Raw genomic sequence first — 20,799 nt, 5'->3', positions numbered from 1 at the left:
CTAACAATAACAATGTTTTAGTAGAAAAAGTCAAGTTTTTAATCAATTGTATTTTATTTTCCTTTACCTTATTTAAAAGGACTAAGAAAACTTAAAAAAAAAAAAGCACTAAAATTGAAAAGGTATTTGGTACAGGCAAAATTTTAAAGAAAATTTACAGTGGGTGCCTAAATATATGAAAAAGTAAATACTCAAGCTTATCAGTTCAACTAAGGAAAATATTTTCTCTGCCACCTTCAATGTTTTGAACCCAGGTGTTTTAGCAAAAAGTATGAAACTCTGAAGGACTTCTGGGTAGCTTATGCATTTTACCGTATGGATCTACTTGCCCTATGTTAAGAACAAGGGTTTGCTGGCTCACTTGCCCCTCTGTTGGTGACAAGAGAGCATAAACTGTATTTAGCATCCACTCGCCTGGTTAGCCAAGCACTTTTGTGCAGTACACAATCTGCCCGATTTGTTTTGGTGGCCCTGGGTAAAAAGTTAGCAATCTGACCCCATAGTGCTCTGACTTTGCATGGTACTGACATGTTACAGGGAGATACCAGAGACCAAAGAAAAAGTGAAATGAGGTAACCAGATCTTTCTTTATGACATTCGAAATGTTGATGCCCTTTAATCCCAATATATACCGGCTTGCAAATCGGCACTGTTTCTTACAAAGAGTTCGGTGCCATTTGCCGAAGCATGTCCTTAAACTCTCCAGTTTATTTACCACATCCAATGTTGAAACTGTTGGGACTCAGTTCTAATGCATTAGGCATGATGATTCTGCAGAGCTTTGATCTAGGACAGGTCAATAACAACCACAGTGCCATGCATTTGTTAGCAATTATTTCCTTATTTCACAGCTGCTCTGGGAGGCAGGCAAGTATTTTATCTCAAGACAGGGAGGGAGAGAGAAGAAACGTGGTGGAGCACATGCTCCATGTCAGGCCAATCTGTCAACCACCCTATGAAGCACCATAACCATTTCACAGTCTCAAGGGGCTTTGCCAAAGTCACCCCTCCAGGGAGCAGTGGAACCAGAACTGGAAATAAGAAAGCTTGATACTTCTGGTTCATTTTCCTGCCCCATTCTGACACTGTCTAGCTCTCCAGTTCAAAATGTCACTAAGCACCTTGATTTAGGTGCTAATCACATCACCTAAAACCAGTTAAAAGCAGTTCCACTTAATCTTATTTTCTTTGAGTAAAATACTGAATCAAAGCAGTTACAAAAACTAAATATCTTCCATATTAAAAGGGTAACATCAGGTAGAATGCCTCAACTTTTTAAATGCAGTTTACTTGACTTTTTCAAAAAAAAAAAAAGAAAGAAAGAAAAGAAAACTGACATCAATGAGTTATATATTTTTGAGTTCAAAAGCCCAGCTTTAAAAATAACTTTTTAAAAAAATGTTTTAGGCTTGAGTTGACTCAAACAGGTAAAAGGACATGTGAACTTGTGGATTTTTACCATAATTTAATTATTTAGTCCTAACTTACTTGTTTAACAATTTTTGCTGCATCTGTGTTTCTCCTATAAAATATTTCCTTATATTCATCCATCCAGACTTCTGCAAGGCGAACTTGGTTGCGAGCAATCACCTGAGTGCCTTTTGGAAAGGTATGAGGGCTTTTGCTGCGAAAAACATGTCCAACAACAGAGCAAGGCATAATCTCCAACTGCCCACCACATTGCCACACCTGATAATTAATGATATTTGTTTAAATTTACAGTATTTTAGGAAAATCAAAGTGTTGCTTTTAAGTTCACCTTTAAGATACTAATAAAAACAAAATAAGAGATTTATTGCAGCTTTACAAATAGTCTCTGTTCACTGCCAGTTCAATTTAAGTTCTCAAAGATAAAGAACTATTATTAAATGGTACAGACCCAAGAGACAAAAACCCCTCACATTTTCAGAAATTACTTTAACAAAATAGTGATTTCAGATCTCTCATAAAAGTAAAAGTCCACAATTTCTTCTTCTTTTTTTTTTTTTTGCAAAAATTATTCAAGCTATCTAGTATCCACACAGAAGACCAATGGCTCTTCTGCATTTGACTTCCACAGCAGACTTGGAGAAAGTGAGCCCAGACTCTATTTATCTCTTGTATATTCAATTTTGTGATCAAGAAACAAATTCCAGACAGTCATTATTACCAAAGCACAATCTATTAAACTTGATCATTATAAAAACTTCATACTATTTAGAGATAGAGGGTCAAAGAACTTATTTGCATTAACTCTAAAATGGCAAATCACTAAATCAATACCTACTCACTTAAATATCTTGACAGTTTGTTCTGCCATAAATGAAAAATCTAAAAGTCATGTTTAATAATATGTGCTAATATTAGGGCAGTGGTTGTATTCTCTCTCTCTCTCTTTTTTTTTAAACAAGTGAGAAAGCTTGGTGATATGTTTTGTTCAACAGACTGCTTAAGATCCAACATGTGCTGGGGGTTAGGAATACTTAAATGAATAAAACAAGACCCCTGGCCTTAAGCAGCTCAAACTTGGCCAAGATCATCACTGCCATTATGTGATGAAGCCAGAGCCAAAACTTAAATCTTCCAACTCCTAGTTCAGTTCTTTTTCCACTACATTCCAGCCTAAGTGATAAGAAATGAATGACAAAATCATTGTAGAAAATGAACTCATGAAATCAAATACGTATATGTGGAGACCATCTAACACCTTTCTTTTATTTCTCATATTAACGTTTAATATGTATAGGGAAAAAAAGCTTGTTTAATCCGAAGAGTTAAGTTCAATGTCCTTTAAAATTATACATAAATGTTTTTCCATGCTGACTCGCTTGATAATCAACCAATTTCCTGAAGCAGTAGATTTAATTATATTTATCTTGGCTGGAATTCAGTAGCTACAAGTGCATTAATTGGTGTTACTGCCTGGACACAGGCGTTTAACTGATTCTTCTTGTTACACTGGCAGCAATAAATAAATATATTAAGTTACACTTTAAGAGGAAATATATTTATTCTAAAATTTCTAACAATTAAATTTTAGAAAGCACAAAAAGTAAAGACTACATTCATCCATGATAATCTGTATCAGCCAACTAGAAATATATATTTCATTGTTTAGTATAAGCGCTATATTTATAAACTTACTCTGAAAGACATTTCTATATTTTCACCTCCCCAAATTTCCATTTCTTCATCGTAAGTTCCAATATGTTCAAAATAGTCTTTTGATATGGAAAAAAGGCCTCCTGCAAAAGTGGGTGTTCTGAAAAATAATCCATTGTTAAACTTTGTTATAAAAACCAAATAAGGAAAAAAACATATTTTAAGAGCAACTGAATCAAATGTACAAATAAATTAAAGAGAGATGACAATTTCAAGGCTTTATATAGATTAATAAAAACTAAAAATGCTATCTTCAAAGTCAAGTTTTGGGGGATGGGGAGGAAGAACTTTAAGTATCCTTCCCTAGCGGAACAAAATTATTGTGTCTTCTAACCAAACTTAAAAGATTCTCAAGGGAATTCCCTGGTGGTCAGTAGTTAGGACTCCGTGCTTCCACTGCTGGGGGCCCGGGTTCGATCCCTGGTAAGGAAACCAAGATTCTGGCCTCATGGCTCGGCCAAAAACAAAAAAGATTCTTAAGTAATGATTATAAGGAAGACATAAGAGCTCACTTAATTCTACTTCCTACTCAGTAACATCATGTATAAACAAGTACATAAATATATAAATGACTTTCCTATTCCTTCTATACAGAATATGTGTATTCTTTATTTTGTTAATGTGAATTACCTTTGTAGAAATTACTGTAAAAAGCAAAGAATGCATACATATTCAAATACTTGAACTGTATATAAGACTTTGAGAGCAATCATCTTACTTAATTGGATAAGTTTCATCCTTCCTTCTTTGCTGCTCATGATCGGGAAGTGACTCCCAGCCAAATGAAAGACTCCAGTCAAAATTCCCACGGTTGTGGTTACTTCCATAAGGAGAAGGTTTGTTGAATTCAAACGTGTTCAGATCTATGGATGCAATATCTGGGCTCACGACAGCAGTGTAGTTCTCAGCTATTCTGGCCAACAAAGGTTCTAACCAGCCATAGAAACACTCACCTAGAAGGAATACAATTTTAATTAATTCAATGAAAACACTCAGGGTTTTTTTCCTTTTGTGTTTTGGAAGAGGGTTTACAGAGAAATGAGAATAACCAAGTCTTTAGTGTTTTGAACATTTATATAGGGGAGATTTCTTAAAGGTTTCTTGTGAGATAAGGGTAGGATGAAAAATATAAGACAAGATTAAGCATAGTTAGGAAATGACTGATTTTTTTAACCTTACAATGGAAGCAAAATGATACTGATATATTTAAGTTTCAGACTGTGTATTTCTGTTTAAAATGGGCCATGAATCAAGGATAATGTTTTGCTGATCCATACCACCTAGCTCCAGAAGTGTTCTGATTTACTTAAACTTGTCTCCCTGAGTAGAGTAACTGAAATCTTTATTTCTCTGACAGGTTCTTAGGAGAAAATAAGTAAAGGAATCAGAATATTCTGATTTTAGCAGTTGGAGACGAAGTACCATTCAAACCTGCCCAGCGCTAATGAAAGAGAGTGGAGGAGTGGCATGAAAGGTCTGGGTTCTGGCCCCAGGCCAGGCTGTCTCACATCACACATAGAGTTCAGGAGATGTGGCATGTACAATGCTACTCAGGGCTTCCCATCATTCAGTGGAGTTTGGCAGTCATGGTCCAGGAGGACCATCAGACTCATTTGCCTGGAGGGGAAGAATGCCCAGTCTGACAGTATTGTAATTTTTGGACCAGGAGAGGGAATGCTGGAGAAGCAGCCATTTCCTTTTGAAAACACCTCTCCTGGATTACCTTTAGACCTTTCTTAAATGCTGGGTATTAAGAGAATACTGAGGGCTTCCCTGGTGGCGCAGTGGTTGAGAGTCTGCCTGTGGATGCAGGGGACACGGGTTCGAGCCCTGGTCTGGGAGGATCCCACATGCCGCGGAGCGGCTGGGCCCGTGAACCACGGCTACTGAGCCTGCGCGTCTGGAGCCTGTGCTCCGCAACAAGAGAGGCCGAGACAGTGAGAGGCCCGCGCACCGCGATGAAGAGTGCCCCCCCCGCCCCCCCCCCCCGCCACCGCCTCGCTGCAACTAGAGAAAGCCCTCGCACAGAAACGAAGACCCAACACAAACAAAAATAAATAAATAAATTTATTAAAAAAAAAAAATAGTCACAGGACAAGGCAGTTCCCATTCTACCATTTAAAAAAAAGAATAAAAAAAGAGAATACTGAATGTGAAAGCTCTAAAGAGACTCAAGCAAATCCAAAAGCCCTTCTGTAAAAATTAGCGTATGCTCAAAACCATTTGCTTGGTCAAACATAACCTAAAGGCTGGCCAATCCAAAGCTAAACACTCACACAAAGAGTAAAACTCACTAAACTTAGAGCTCGAGGGAATAAGTGACATTTTAATAATACCTAACATGTACATTAAACATTGACTCTAAAAATACTGTCTAAGTACTTTATTTAAAATCACTGACACTGAAAAAAAATCAAAATACAAAGAGAAAAACCCCAGCAGCAACAAAAACTAACAACATTCATGGGAAAGATACCAGAAGCTGTAAAGGGGCACCCCTAACTTGGCACAAAAAGGAGTGTGTGAATCTTTGGGGGAAAAAAAAAACCTGAAATATAAAAAGTAAAAGTGTTAGGACAAAGTTTAATGATAGGGTTGACTACACTTAAACAAAACTTTCACTCACTTTAAAGTGTAGTAATCAAGAATAATAAGGAAAACCACATTTTTTTGACAAAATGAGCATATGAAAAAATCCTAGGCATGGATAAGTCGCTGGGGAAGCTGTTCACTGGAGGCCATAAAGTTAAGGAGCCTCAAACAAAAGGACGTAAGATCTTTGAATAAGTGAAAGGAATTTCCTACCCAGAGCTGTAATCTGCTTGGGCTGTCACTGCTATAATCACTAGCTGAAAATGATGTTAAAGAAAATGCAATTAGGCATTTAAAGAAAATGCTTCCTTACCTTTTAAGTTAGAGGGAGGGGGAGGGAAAATATTACAACTATGTCTATACTTGTATACTTACAGTGAGCATCTAAAAATGTGAGTGTTTCAGCTGTTGCTACTGTTGCTCCTAGCAACCTTGCAGTGATCAGACCTTTTCTCTCCTTTTGTCTGACTATTTTTACGATAGAAAATTGTTTTATATATTCCTCTAGTTTACCATGCAAGTACTCTGTAAGAAAAAAAATCAAGATTAACTCCTTTCTAAGTATATTTTCATATATATGAAAGCTAATAAAGAAACCACAGAGCAATGGGTCCTCCACATGCATAATCTTAACGGTTGTACACATCCATCCTTAAGACAAAAATTATATCTTCAACTCTTATTGGAAAACAAAAATTATATATACAGATCTTAACTTTTGAACGATTATAATGCGTGACATTACCACACATAGTTATCCTGCCCATGTCATATCAGTAAACACAATGTGTTTGGAGGGGGAGACTTCCAAAGGAATAGGCCCCAGGAGTTAAGAAGACTCATTTAGAGGCCAGAGGAAAGGGACAAAGGAGTGAAAGAAACTGAATTTGGCCAAAAAGATATTTGATTCTTATTTAAATTGGCATTTAAATCTGCAAATGTATAGAAAAGTTTCAAGTATCAAAAAAATTATCTGATATTTAGGCAGTGGTCAAAATAATTTAAGACCAAAATCTTGAGAGAAAGATGAGTAGGAAAATCCAGGGCTACAGCAGTTTGGGAATATTTCTACAAAGAATCAGCAAAAAATTTTTGAAAACTCTAGAGTCTCCTGACACAGAATTTTTTCCAGTAAAAATATGAAGGAAGAAAAGAGTATGTAAATCAGGAATGAGGTTAGAAACAGGCAAAATTTTAGTCATGGGTGTGTATAATTTAAGATACTCCATAGTCCAATTTGGATGACATACATACTAGGCAAGAGTTAAAATAGCAGGTAAAAGAAAAACACATCAATCAAGTCAATCAAGTGTTGTCCATATTTTTAAACAATGTCTTAATCCTGCTTGTTCACCATTGAATTCTTGACTCTTTGTTGAGTATATAATGCAGTTCTTCAAGTGGCCTTCTTGGACCCATAGCACAGACTCAAAAAGATTTGGGAATATTGAGAACACCAGCAAACATCCTGGGTAGATGTTTGCTTCTACCAGATTTCAGAAGCAATTGCAGGTGACTTTGACTTTATCTGTAATTACATATTTTTAAAAATTCTCCAGTGGTGCAGATAAGAGAGTTGCTTATTTAAAGCTTAAACATTCATGAAGGAGGTAAGAGTCCAGGAATAACTTTTGCGGAAAAATAAGCCTATCTAAACATTATCGTCTCAGAGTAACAGATTAACTTATTTAACACCTTCTAAGTACCTCAGAATTAATACTCCGAAAGACAAGTAGGATTGTAATTTGTCTTAAAAATATAATCATAGCTATTTCTGCTTTAATCATAGACTTATAGAGCAGCAACTTAAAAATAGAAACATTTTAAAGGTCTTAATGGGAGTTGATTTTTAAAACGGAGTCACTACAGATTCCTTCAATAAACCCTCCCACTGTTCATATGTTAAGAAATTTTTATTCATCCACAACTTCTGAACTTCCTATAAATTCTTACCTGCCCTTTAAATTTAGCCCCCATCCACACCCTAATTTTATGAAGTTAAAAACACAAAGCCGTGAAATCAGATTTCCTGGGTTTGATTTATAGCACCATTACTTTTAGCTATGTGACCCTGGGCAAATTATTTTACCTTACTGTACCTCGGTTTCTTTACCTATAAAGTGAGATAATAGAAAAAATGGGGCTAATAGGACTAATCCTCACAGGGAATTGTTAGGAGGATACAATGAGAGATTATTGTACAAATAAAACATTTAAGACAAGAACTAACTAGCACATGGTCTATGCTCTGAAAATCTTAATTATATTTTGTTTGCTATCATTGGGATTTAGCTATCAGTTAACTGAGTACCTACATATTTATGCTGCTTTTCCTTAAGCAAATTGAGGTCAGGGACTATGGTTTCTACTTCACAAGCTCTTCTGTGGTAACGAGGGACACATTTTCCACAGTGGGGGACTCATTAGATAGTTCTTTGACTGATTCAATAAGACAAATTACACTACTATTCAAAGATAGCCCTCGCCAAGAAAACTTTTCCAAATCTATTGTTGATTGCTATAAAGAATTATAAAAAATACTCAGACCCTTTGACCAAGCAGTCCTACCTCTCCTAACTTATCTAAGGATATAATTCAAAAAAAGAGAAAATAACATAAGCACAAGGATATTTATTGTAGTATTACATATAGTAAGGCTAAGGGGTAAATAAAAGTGAATGGTTAAGTAAAATGTATCTAGTCCATTTTTGTCATTAAAATTAAAGTTTTGAAGGTAACAGAAACAGGCTAATAATGTTACATGAAAATGTCAGATTTCAAAACTAGATTTCTGACATGGATATAATTAGATAAACATTATATGTTTATGTAGACAGTGATTAGGAAAGAAAAGATTAAAATGGTTGAAACATTAGGTTAAAAATGTTATGCTTTATTCACTTACAACCACGTCTAAAGTCTGGATACATCTTATAACTAATTGATGACATGTCATCTAATAGGTAGTGGGTTTTTTTTCCCCATGGTCTGTAAAGTAATGACTTACCTTACAGTAGATGGTGCTTTGGATTTGACGGAAGAGTGTTATCCTCAGTTTACAGATATAAGGAAACTGCTCATTAGTGCTGGAGCTAGAATTTGACTTTAAGGAATCTAGTTCCAAACTTGGGCTCTTTCAGGAATAAATTTTGCAATCGTTGAAATAATATGTATTTGTTTGGTACTTAAAATACTTGTAATGTTTGAAAACTCAGCAAATTATAGTATTTGTCTGATTATCCTTGTGAGTCCAATTTAAAATGTGTAACTTAGCAACTGATTATTGACATAAAATTAAGTGAAAATTCATTAAAGATTTTGGCTAGCTTTGTAAATGGTATTGGAATATTTAAAAGCGCCAAAATAAAACAGGATGTGGTAACTCTTCAGTAATTTTTAACTACTCTTTGATATTATTAATTAATAGATTATTTATATGAATACTTCTAATCTTTAAAACAACCCTAGGAGTTATATACTAATGTATTCCCTCATTTCTAAGCTATACAATTATATACTTCTTATAAGCGATGGCATGTTCGTTTAATTGGCTGTAAGGGTCTTTTATTCTACTGGTATGTAAACTAATGATGTATTATACAATAAATTTGATGAAATATGGCATTTCCCCCATTTTACAGATAACGAAACTGAGGTATAAGGGGGTTAAATAACTTTCCCAAGTTACATAGCTGGTTAGGACCAGAACTGGGATTCAAATCAAGGCAGCCTAACTCAAGGCTCAAGTGTGTGCTCTTAACCACTATGTCTTACAATAAAAGTCTCATATTGAGGACTACAAAGTTATAAATAATGGTGTTTCACACGTTTTACACATTTCTGAACTCCAAAATATTTGAATATGGACTTCCTTGGATTCTCCCTTCATCCATCATATATAGCATCCAAGACACTATATTCAAGATCTGAGGTGGCATACAGAGAGCACCATATACCCAAATAGACTTTGGACAACGCCACATGGATTTATTTAGGAAACAATGTAATTTGCATGTGCTTTCTTACCATCTACACTAGCATCATCCACCAAAATGATCTCCTTCAGCAATATGGCAGGTGAAGAATAGAGCACGCTGTGGACAGTTCTAAGCAGCGTGGACCATGCTTCATTATGAAAAACTATTATGACACTGGTGGTAGGCAGGGGAGGACAGCGCTTAAATTTTTGTTCAATACATCTAGAAAAAGTCAAAGTAGAAGAACAATTATGAATTTTATTACTTTATTTCACAGCTATACCATTACTAAATTATCATTATTTAAACCTTTAAAACAATAGAAATGATAGTGGACACTTTATTTATATGTAAGATGATCTTAATGCTATATAAAGGCAAATAGATCAAAACAAAATTTCTTACAAATAGACCACTTACCCAGAGATCATGTCCACTGATATTGATCACATGTCACGAATTAAAACATGCTATTGTAAGCTTTCTCCATAATATAATTTTAAATACAAATAACATTTTAAATAAGAAAAATAACCTAGAAGGGAGACAACCTGTAAAAATAGCAAATACTTGTAACTGCTCAAATACAAACCAAGTTTTTTTCTTTCCTTGTAGAAATCATGCATTTTTCTTAACATTTGCAATTTTTAATTATTAAATGAATATTCATCTTTGTAGAGATTATCTTAAATTAGATACTTTCCTAGGAATGTAATATTTTCTAAGTTTAATCAATTTCCTTAACCGGTAACTGAACCAAAAGGGGAAAAAATTGCTTACTAAAAATCCTATATCCTTCAGCAAAAACTTAAGTACCTACCATATGTCACATGCCATGCTGTGTTAAAGATTTTGCTCCAGTAAGGAGAGAGACCCTAAATAGTTTTTGACTGATTAGCGGTATTACTCATTCACTAAAAACTTTAGTTATAAATTTATCTTGAATTCATTTTGATAGCAATGTCATCCTCAATGAAAATAATCTTCATATGAAGCCATTGGGGTGTGTGTGGGTCTGTACAATCTCCAGGCTTTGAGAATGGAGATGACCACAGTCCCTCACCTGCTGAGTTGAGGTGAGGATCAAATGAAATAACATATAGGAGAGGGCTTCAAAACACTGTAAAATCAAACAGAGTGAAGCTGGGACATAAAACATGTGTGATCTATGGTAGAGATAAATAAGTAAAATAACTGGATCTTTGATAACCATAAATGGTTGTACAATTTTAGACAACAGACTATGAAATCCTCCTACACAGTCAAAAGCCACTATAAGTAGTGTGTGAACAATCAAACAGTGCTGTTCAAACCCAAAGGTAAGGAAGTAAACCATTCACTCATGGAGATAGGAGCCCAGCACACTTTGGTTGCCCTGCCAGGGCCAATGGGGAAACCAGAGCCCCCAGAATGGTGGCCTGGGAAAGCCACCCTAAAAGAGAGATTCTACAAACTCTCATTAATTACTACATTTACAGCCATACCTCAGTATGAATGTGTTTCAAATCCTTTCCTGAGAGGACGTCTTTAGGTCGAAATATTTGTAGTGATAAGAAAGGAATTAAATTAGGGATAAAATATTGAAAGGGTGTCAACACCACTGAGTAGGAAAAGAGGAGGAAGGTGAAACTGATTTTGCTTTCTAGGACCATCATGATTTTAAAGTGTAACATACATGCATAGCCAGAAGAAAATAATCACATTCATCCTCACTGGTAGATGAAAGCAAATGATTTATTCTAAAGTGAATTTTGGATAAACTATCAATTAAAAATAAAGTCCAAACACAAACTACCTATTTATCTATCTTCCAATTAAAATTACACGGAAACAAATGACTAAATATAAGCTTGTATTTTTAATACATAAAGTCTTATAAGCCAACATAAAAGTATAAGTAAAAATTATGAAAAGCTCCATACTATAGTATTTCTTTTTTAGGAAAAATATTTATAATTTTGTCTTATAAGCATTTTGGGGAGTGAGTTTGGGGATTTAAAAAAATTTTTTTCCTATATTTATTTGCCACGTGACTAATTAATATAGTATTAATATAGAATTATGAAAAGGTTTTGAAGATTTAAAGTATGACACTTTACAAAAATTCACACTAGGGCTTCCCTGGTGGCGCAGTGGTTGAGAGTCCGCCTGCCGATGCAGGGGACACGGGTTCGTGCCCCAGTCCGGAAGGATCCCACATACCGTGGAGCGGCTGGGCCTGTGAGCCATGGCCGCTGAGCCTGCGCGTCCGGAGCCTGTGCTCCGCAATGGGAGAGGCCACAACAGTGAGAGGCCCGCGTACCGCAAAAAAAAAAAAAAAAAAAAAAAAATTCACACTAATAAAGTGTTATCTCCTTAATCTCACAAGGCTTTCCCTCAGTTTAAGCAAGGATTTATTTGCTTAACTGATAAGTACTAATATCAAGTAAAAGTGTCATGTTATATCATCAATGCAAGTGATAATAAAATTTCACAGTATGATTTCATAAGCCCCATTTATTTTGAAACAATTAGCATGCTCAACTTATGTTTAAAAGTTGTTTCACATGTCATTTAAAGTAGTGAAATTCAAATAACTTGCCAAAGTGATTACAGATTCCCAGTCAAACCATTTGAAAAATTTGGCATCCAGAAATGTGCTTAAATTATCAGTCACAAGACCATCTGGCTTCGGGAGAGACTGGATCTATATTTCTAATGAGCATGTAAAAGATTAGCAGTTCTTCAGAAAACGTGTTCCTTGATGATATAAGTTAAATTTAAAGTATGAAAGTATTAAATCTTCACAGTTCTAGGTACACATTCCTGTCCAAAAAAAAAGGTTCTTTGTGTGCATAGCTATTTTGCACTTACATATTGATTAACATTATTGAATATTACTGCAGTTTCTCAAAGCTATATTGGAGAAAAGGCTTATCCTGAGCTCCCTTTGTCATGTCAGAGAATAAAAATCATGCTTCTTGATTTGTGATGGGAATTGCTTTTCAATCAAGACCTCTCCCAAAATCAGTAAAGGGCCATATTGCATTTTAACCTATTAGCATAAAAAAGGAACTATACTATGCCCTGTCAGAACAACTAGAATATTTTACATTCATTTGTTTCTTCACACATTCATTTAAAATGATGAGCAATTTAACCTTGAATCACACAGATTAGAATAGAGCCACAGAAATCTAATCTACACAGCTTCAATATTGAGGAACTCATAGTTGGAGCAGGTATTCATGATCATAAACCTAGAAAAATATGAAGGAAGCAATAGACCTAAGTCTACTAAAGTACTTTTCTTCAGGTTCACTTATAAATTTAATTCTCATAACTAGAAAGCAAAATATGTAAGCACTGTTTGCTTACAGTTTGTCTATCTTGCACTTTTAACAAATCTACAGATTGTTTAAAAGTGCTGAAATTCATTTCAGCTGTTTCAGTTCAAATAGAGCATTTGAATACTACCTCAAAGATAACAAGATGGTTAACTAAGAACAAAGAGACAGCACAGTAGAATCGGGGGCTGGGGGGGATTTTAATCAAAATACTGTATATTTGAGATTAACATGTAAACAAAGTGACAATGAAAAGCAATGTTGGCCTCTCAGAAGAGAAAGGGAGAAAACTCTATAAATACAAGAGCTTATTCAACAAAACTCCAGAGAAAGAATCACAGTTGAACTAGTAATTAAAACAATACTGTCGGGCTTCCCTGGTGGCGCAGTGGTTGAGAGTCCACCTGCCGATGCAGGGGACGCGGGTTCGTGCCCCGGTCCGGGAGGATCCCTACATGCCGAAGAGCGGCTGGGCCCGTGAGCCTTGGTCGCTGAGCCTGCGCGTCCGGAGCCTGTGCTCCGCAACGGGAGAGGCCACAACAGTGAGAGGCCCATGTACCGCAAAAAACAAACAGATAAAAAAACAATACTGTCTCTTAAAAGAAAGGTTACAAAACACAGGACATTCTGAAATGTAGTTATAGCACTAAAAGTAGCCACAAAGTCCATGACTTAGCTCATAAACTATCATAGCTCCAAAATCTTGGCACAGTTTTTAATATTTCTATTCTATAGCAATACACAGAAGAACAGAAACAACTCCTCCACCTCCCACATTTCCCATAAAATCCACCTCATATTTCCTCCTAAATGGATGAGAAAACTAAAGCATTTAAGAATAAAGGATTTCCTTGTGGTTCTATAGAGGTCAGATCTAGAATTCAGTTTTCTAATTTCTAAGATGATAATTTTTCACATCTGCAATGCCTCACTAAACATAGATATAGAAATCTAGCCTCAATAACAATAAGCAAAAAATAATTAAGACAGGTTAAATAAATGGTATTTGTCGATTCTTTGCCTCAAAGTGACTAAAGAACAAGCAACTTCCTTAACTAATGCCCCTCCCCTGAAAACCCTCCTGATAAACACTAAACAGTGAATATTCTTCAACATACTCAGGAGGTCGAGTGTCTGGTCCAAGATCTCGGTGTAAAGAAATCCTGTCACTTGCAAAAGCATTAAAACAGTGTTTTGCTTCTCCACGTTCTTTTTCCTTCTGCTCTTCAATACTTAAATTGGTTGTCTTGAATGCTTTGCCAGAAGCACCAGGTGCATTAGAATCCTGAGGCGGGCGGTCAAGAATGGGTTTCAGTTCTGCTGCTGTATAATATCCTTGCAAACAGGGTCTCTCACCAGCATCAATGTTTTGCCTGACAGGTGCTCCTATTTGCATTTTTGGCATTGCATCTTTAATATTGTTTACAGCTTCTAGCATTAAATCAAACATCTTGTTTTTGTTTTTCATGTTTCTTTCCATCCTTGATTCCTCTTTGGAATATTGAACACTTACTTCTCTTTGCATTAAAATCAAAAATATTATAAAGAAAAAAACTACTGCACCAAGTTTCCAGAACTTTTTATGGTAATGTCTTTTAAGATGTAGTTTTACTAGTCGTTTTAGGTGAGCCATTCTGACATTAAAAGCTTGTCACTTGACAAATAACAGTTACAGTTTCCTCTGTTACATATATTTTTTATCATAGATTTGCTGGCAAGAAGGTTTCCTTAAATTGCAATACCTATAAACAGAAATGACAGGTTAGTAGCTATTCATTCCTATGGGCATGGTTCACTTCATTCGCTCAGCCAACAACTGAACATAAGCTATAAACAATGTACTCTTATGGTTAATAACAATACAAAGATATCTTGCCCTCAAGAAAATTACACTTCTGGAAGAACACAGTTGCTATCATTAACTATAATCTATTGGGGTTATAAAATATTAGAGACTTCTCTCCAGTAAAAAATACATTGTTAACTCTGCCTAATATCTGCCATATAATATGCATAAATGAGTTTTATAAATATATTTTGAGTTTTTTTTTAAAAATCTTAGCTCTGGGGCTTCCCTGGTGGTGCAGTGGGTGGGAATCTGCCTGCCAATGCAGGGGACACGGGTCCGATCCCTGGCCCGGGAAGATTCCCACATGCCGCGGAGCAACTAAGCCCGTGTGCCACGACTACTGAGCCTGCGCTCTAGAGCCCGTGCTCTGCAACAAGAGAAGCCACAACAATGAGAAGCCCGCACACAGAACAAAGACCCAACACAGCCAAAAAAAAAATTAAAACAAATAAATTTACTTTTTAAAAAAATCTTAGCTCAATAACCAAAGGGCTAAAGAACTTCATTAAGCTGATTGTAAAGAAAGGGGTAATCCATAAGAAAGCAAAGGTACACTGACAGGTACTGTCAGGCATACATCTAAAACTGTGGCTTTTAAGAAGTTCACCATCAACCTATGAACTTCAGCTAAATCAATTAAGATGATAAAGCAGCTTCATCACCAAGTAAACTGGCATTCTCCCAAATCTGCTCACTTGATAGCACTTGTTGAATTTAACAGATCCAATAAAGACTGGAAAATTAAGATAATGTGTTGTTGTTATATAACAGCTATTTTCAATAACTCACACAAACACAAAAAAATAAGAAGAAATAGAAAAAAAAAATGGCAGTGAGCATCACTTGGAAGTGTCTCTAAAGAGGCAATAGAGATCATTAAGTTATAAAAGCAGTATCTGGTGCAACAAAATGCTGCTTGCAGTTGATCCTAAGAACAGAGAAGCATGTTTACCAAACCCTAGTATGGGACATCAGGAGCAAAAGAAACGAAAAATAAAAGAGGACATTGACTACTGCCTGAATCACAGTGAAGATGGACTTTCTTCATGATGTCTAAAAAAATGTACTGTGAAGGGTTCAGTACATGATTACATACCATGCACCATTATAGTCAGTCAAGTAATTAGCAGAGACAAAAGGGCAAGGAAAATGCCTTTGCTCCCTAACCCTAAACACATTTTAAGAAAAATGTCTATAGGAGTAAAAATTAACACTTTATTTAACTTCTTTTCCAAAGTTATCACTAAATTTAAAATTTAGTGATATTACTAAATTTAAAATAAGAAAACCAAGTTCTGAGATGGATTCTCTGGCCTTTAGCAAAAAATTTGAAGCTGAATAAACAAAATAGGCAGAACTTGAAAACTTAGTTCTACATACTATTTCTAATTGGACTGCTCTATATGTTTTCAGTACAGACTGGATACTTTGGTTCCAGCAGAGACCTCATTTATGATGTTTTGCCCATAAAAATGAGATTCCAATATTTCTGAGCTTTGGTTGCTTCAAGAGCCTCAGGTAAGGATTAAAATGACCTCTTAAGATTTTAACATCATTTTAAGATATAATGTAAGGAGTTTCGGACCACACAATTGCGGTTATATCGTTTCCTACTTGTCAAATGTTGTGCTAGGCTATGGCTATTAAGGTACCTTAAAGGTAAGCTTCAAGGAGCAGAGGTCAGTATGAACGATGGCACTTCAACAGGCAACCACAAAGCAGCATGATGTGATGGAGACTACGAAAGCACATGGAGGATACGAAGAAATGTTAGGGAAAATTTCCCAGCAATGACACCACTGAGCAGAATCTTGACACATAAGCAATTTTTAGGCTGGTGGACAAGAGAGAGGAGAGAGAGGGAATGGTCGATGCAAAGGCATACGGCAAGAAAAGATGTGGTCAATCCTTGGGTACGGCAGAAGTGGAGGGCACAGGCAGGAAAGGGCAGGAGGTGAGGCTGGAAGGTCAGTTAAAGGTCACAGTGAATTTGGAATCTACCAATTTTGTCCTGAATGAATAGAATGGAAAGTACTGAATGATTTTAAGGAAGGATCGTAATCATATTTATGTTTTAGAAAAACCACAGGTTCCTCGGCACCAGTAAAGGTAACGTATACCAAAGAGTTGAGGGAAGCAGGAAGGATGGAGAGGGCTGACTCAAGAGAGTCCAAGAAATGAGATCGAATAGGACTTGGTGAGAGAAAGAGAAGAATGGGAGGTGGATGGGGAGAGCGATGACATTGACAAAGGCAGGGAATATAGGTAGAAAGATTTGGGACGGGATGTTCAATTTTGGTCATGACAAATTTGAGGTGCTGGTAGGGTTTCCAAGGTGAGTTCCCATGAGCAAAAAGATACATAGGACTGAAAATTAGGGAAAAGCTCTGTGCTAAAGATGAACTTTGACAGTCTTGGGGTACAAAAGAGTTCACCTACAGTATATAAAGTAAAGAAGGCCAGAGAAATAGCTACAATTAAGGGTTAGGGGAGGAAAAAAGAGAAACTGGAAAGAAAGAGCAAAAGGAATGAGAAAACAAAACAAAGGAGAATCAAGGGAGAATAGATTGTCAGATAATGTATCCATGTCAAGTGGATACAATCTACATCTTACCCTTGAGAGATGTTAATTGTTTGACAGTGGTTGATCTTTAAAAGTAAACTTCACGAGACCTGGTCCAATGGGCTTTAGTGCAAACCAGAAATGAACTTTGGCAGAGAATCCAATAGGCTAGTTGTAGTCATGCCCCCAAGATCCTAGGGCTTAGGATTCAGGACACTTTCAGACTAATGGGGCAACAATGATCTAAGAGGTTCCAGGGAGATAAGGATGGCCAAAATGTTGAGTTTTCATAGGATAATGGTTCCCCAACTTATGAAATACAACCTGATCACCTTTCTCTCTTCTAATGGCCTACCCACAAATATGATTTCTGCATAAAATATTCATGCTTGGGGCTTCCCTGGTGGCGCAGTGGTTGAGAGTCCACCTGCCGATGCAGGGGACATGGGCTTGTGCCCCGGTCCAGGAAGATCCCACATGTCGCGGAGCGGCTGGGCCTGTGAGCCATGGCCACTGAGCCTGCGTGTCCAGAGCCTGTGCTCCGCAATGGGAGAGGCCACAACAGTGAGAGGCCCGCGTACCACACACACACACACACAAAAATATATATATATATTCATGCTTGACAACAGATAGATATAAATTAACTTATGTTCATCCCCCTTTCTGTCTCTGAGACAACCATCAAATATCCCCTTCTCCAGTGCTATTTAGTGATACTAAATTTCTTCAGTAGCCAGGATAAGCTAGATTAGGAATTTGAGAAGGAATGAGGTGGTCTCCTTAGAATGTTTTAACACAACATAGAACAGGAAAGAGTCCCGGGAAAGTATAGAGTAGAAGGAGATGACAGAACAAGATCTTTCTCTTTTTTAAAAAATAATTAATTAATTAATTTATTTGTTGGCTGCATTGGGTCTTCATTGCTGCGCGAGGGCTTTCTCTAGTTGCAGCAAGCTGGAGCTACTCTTCGTTGCGGTGTGTGGGCTTCTCATTGCAGTGGCTTCTCTTTGTTGCAGAGCACATGCTTTAGGGCATGCGGGCTTCAGTAGTTGTGGTTCGTGGGCTCTAGAGCACAGGCGCAGTAGTTGTGGCTCACGGGCTTAGTTGCTCCGTGGCTTGTGGGATCTTCCTGGACCAGGGATCGAACCCATGTTCCCTGCATTGGCAGGCAGATTCTTATCCACTGCGCCACCAGGGAAGCCCCAGAGTGAGATCCTTCTACAGTAGTGATGGGTTTTCCAAAACATTTTATGCCAGAAATCATATCTGTGGGTAGGATGGGGAATTGGAAAGAAGGATTGAATTAATGAGGCCAGTGGAAGAGAGTTCTTTTCTAAGGATGCATTATAAACTAGAGGAGTTCATCAATAGGGTAATAATCCTATACTGTGTGCATGTTTATCTATTTAAGCGAGTCACTCAGTTAGGTTTTAATATAGGATATCTCTAATGAGAGAGTCAAGACAAGCTCATAAAGGACATGAATAGTATCTCCCTTACTCATGGTTGTTTTTTTTGGCACTTCACAATGTTGGTGACGTAATGGGTACCCAATAAATGTTTGTTGACTAGAAAAGGGATGAAAGAAGACAAAGCTTTCATTTACTATCAGAAATAGTTAACTTTTGTTAAATGTTGATTAGGTCCCTGATACTTTAACACTTACTACATAAGTTCTCTTTTAGTCTTTCCAACAATCTTGCAAAGTTTATGCTATTCCCATTTTACTGACAAACATTGAGAGCCAAGTAGATTGAGTGGCTTGGCCAAGGTCATTCAGTTTAAGTGGAAGACCAGCATTTCCCCAACTGTATTCCAACTCAGGTCTGATGTAAAATCCTGAGATTTTCACTGAAGTTGTCTGAAGTAAGGTCTTTATAAAGGAGTCAAGAATCGATGCTATAAATGTAAGGAAGTAAGGGGAAAACCTAGGAGAAAAAAACTACAGACAGCCTCACATCACCTCAAGTGAGGTTTTCTGGACAAATGAGTTAAAAAAAAGAAAAAAAAAAACTATTTTCAGAGCATGTTTTTGGAAATAAAGATCGAGGAGGATGAGACTGTAGATTTTGACAATGGCGGGTTAAGAAACTGAGACTGCTTAGCGGTAGAGTCTACTAAAGTAGGAACATGATGCTTTGCTTTTTTCAGATTATTTCTAAGGGAATAATTTTATTTTATTGATTGCTGATCAGTTGAAGATTCCAACATAGATCCCCCAGGGACTGTGTATGACTTTTCTTTGCTGCTAATGTATAATATCAGCCTTCCATTAATGATAAATTACACTCAACATTAAGCATCTCCATCAGTGGTCTTCAATTCTGGATACACATGAACAGAAAGCTCTTTAAAACTGCAGTGCCTTAGGCCCCATCTCTACAGAATTTGATTTTATTTATTTTTATTATTTATTTATTCGTTTATTTTTGACAATTGTGGCTTTTATTGAGAGGAAGGAACTCCAGCTGTTTGGATCACTATGTATTATTAAAAAGAGACTTTTTAAAACTTTTTTCGTAGCTTTACTGAAGTGTACATGATGCACAAGTTGTACATATTTAAAGTATACAATTATTTTTGTTGTTCTAGGGATGAGGCTTAGGCCCTGCTTTTGTTGTTATTTTCAACTCTCCATATAATTCTAAAGGGTGGCAAAGGTTAAGCATCACTGGTTCAGGTAACAGGACTTTGGGCAAAATTAGCACCTGATGAGAAAAGAACTACATCTGGATCTAGAGACTGTCATACAGAGTGAAGTAAGTCAGAAAGAGAAAAACAAATATCGCATATTAACGCATGTATGTGGAACATAGAAAGGTGCTACAGATGAACCGGTTTGCAGGGCAGAAATTGAGTCACAGATGTAGAGAACAAACGTATGGACACCAAGGGGGGAAAGCAGTGGGGGGTGGGGGTGTGATGAATTGGGAGATTGGGATTGACATGTATACACTGATGTGTATAAAATGGATGACTAATAAGAACCTGCTGTATAAAAAATAAATAAAATTAAATTTAAAAAAAAGAAAAGGACTGCATCTAACCAAAGGCAACCACATTATTAATTTCTAATACTCCAAAGACAGGTTTTCAAAATAAACTCTTGATGTAAACTAAGGAAATTATTTTGACACGGAGGGATAAGATAAAAAATCCAAAGCAAGAATGACCCAAGGATTCCTGAAAAGTCTAAGGGATTAACTGCTGATATAAATGAGGCATTGAGGTTATATTCCAAATTATGATGTTGTAAAATCATTTTTAAAATATTTTATTCCCATCATAAACATGGAAAAACTGAGACTCTGAACAATAAAAGACATAATCCAAATTAATTAATTAATG

At 36.4% G+C, this 20,799-nt stretch overlaps 1 protein-coding gene across 4 annotated transcripts in view; it reads right to left on the bottom strand.

The window, feature by feature from the left end:
* Positions 1 to 20,799, bottom strand: part of GALNT3 (polypeptide N-acetylgalactosaminyltransferase 3) — a 46,329-nt gene that overhangs the window by 7,525 nt on the left and 18,005 nt on the right. For 3 of the 4 annotated variants that reach the window (XM_019922943.3, XM_019922942.3, XM_073807618.1), the window contains exons 2-7: positions 14,155 to 14,778; positions 9,760 to 9,932; positions 6,109 to 6,258; positions 3,860 to 4,094; positions 3,124 to 3,241; positions 1,489 to 1,689 (exon numbers count right to left, since the gene is read on the bottom strand). In XM_019922943.3, the coding sequence (XP_019778502.1) occupies positions 1,489 to 1,689; positions 3,124 to 3,241; positions 3,860 to 4,094; positions 6,109 to 6,258; positions 9,760 to 9,932; positions 14,155 to 14,669 (1,392 nt within the window). In that variant the 5' untranslated portion in view covers positions 14,670 to 14,778. The remainder of the gene's footprint in view (positions 1 to 1,488; positions 1,690 to 3,123; positions 3,242 to 3,859; positions 4,095 to 6,108; positions 6,259 to 9,759; positions 9,933 to 14,154; positions 14,779 to 20,799) is intronic. The other variant, XM_073807619.1, reaches the window with a different exon arrangement.

This window comes from Tursiops truncatus, chromosome 7, assembly GCF_011762595.2.
Source record: "Tursiops truncatus isolate mTurTru1 chromosome 7, mTurTru1.mat.Y, whole genome shotgun sequence".
Classification (NCBI taxonomy): domain Eukaryota; kingdom Metazoa; phylum Chordata; class Mammalia; order Artiodactyla; family Delphinidae; genus Tursiops; species Tursiops truncatus.
The sequence above is the reverse complement of the archived record's forward strand: the minus strand, read 5'-3'. Positions and strand labels throughout refer to the sequence as shown.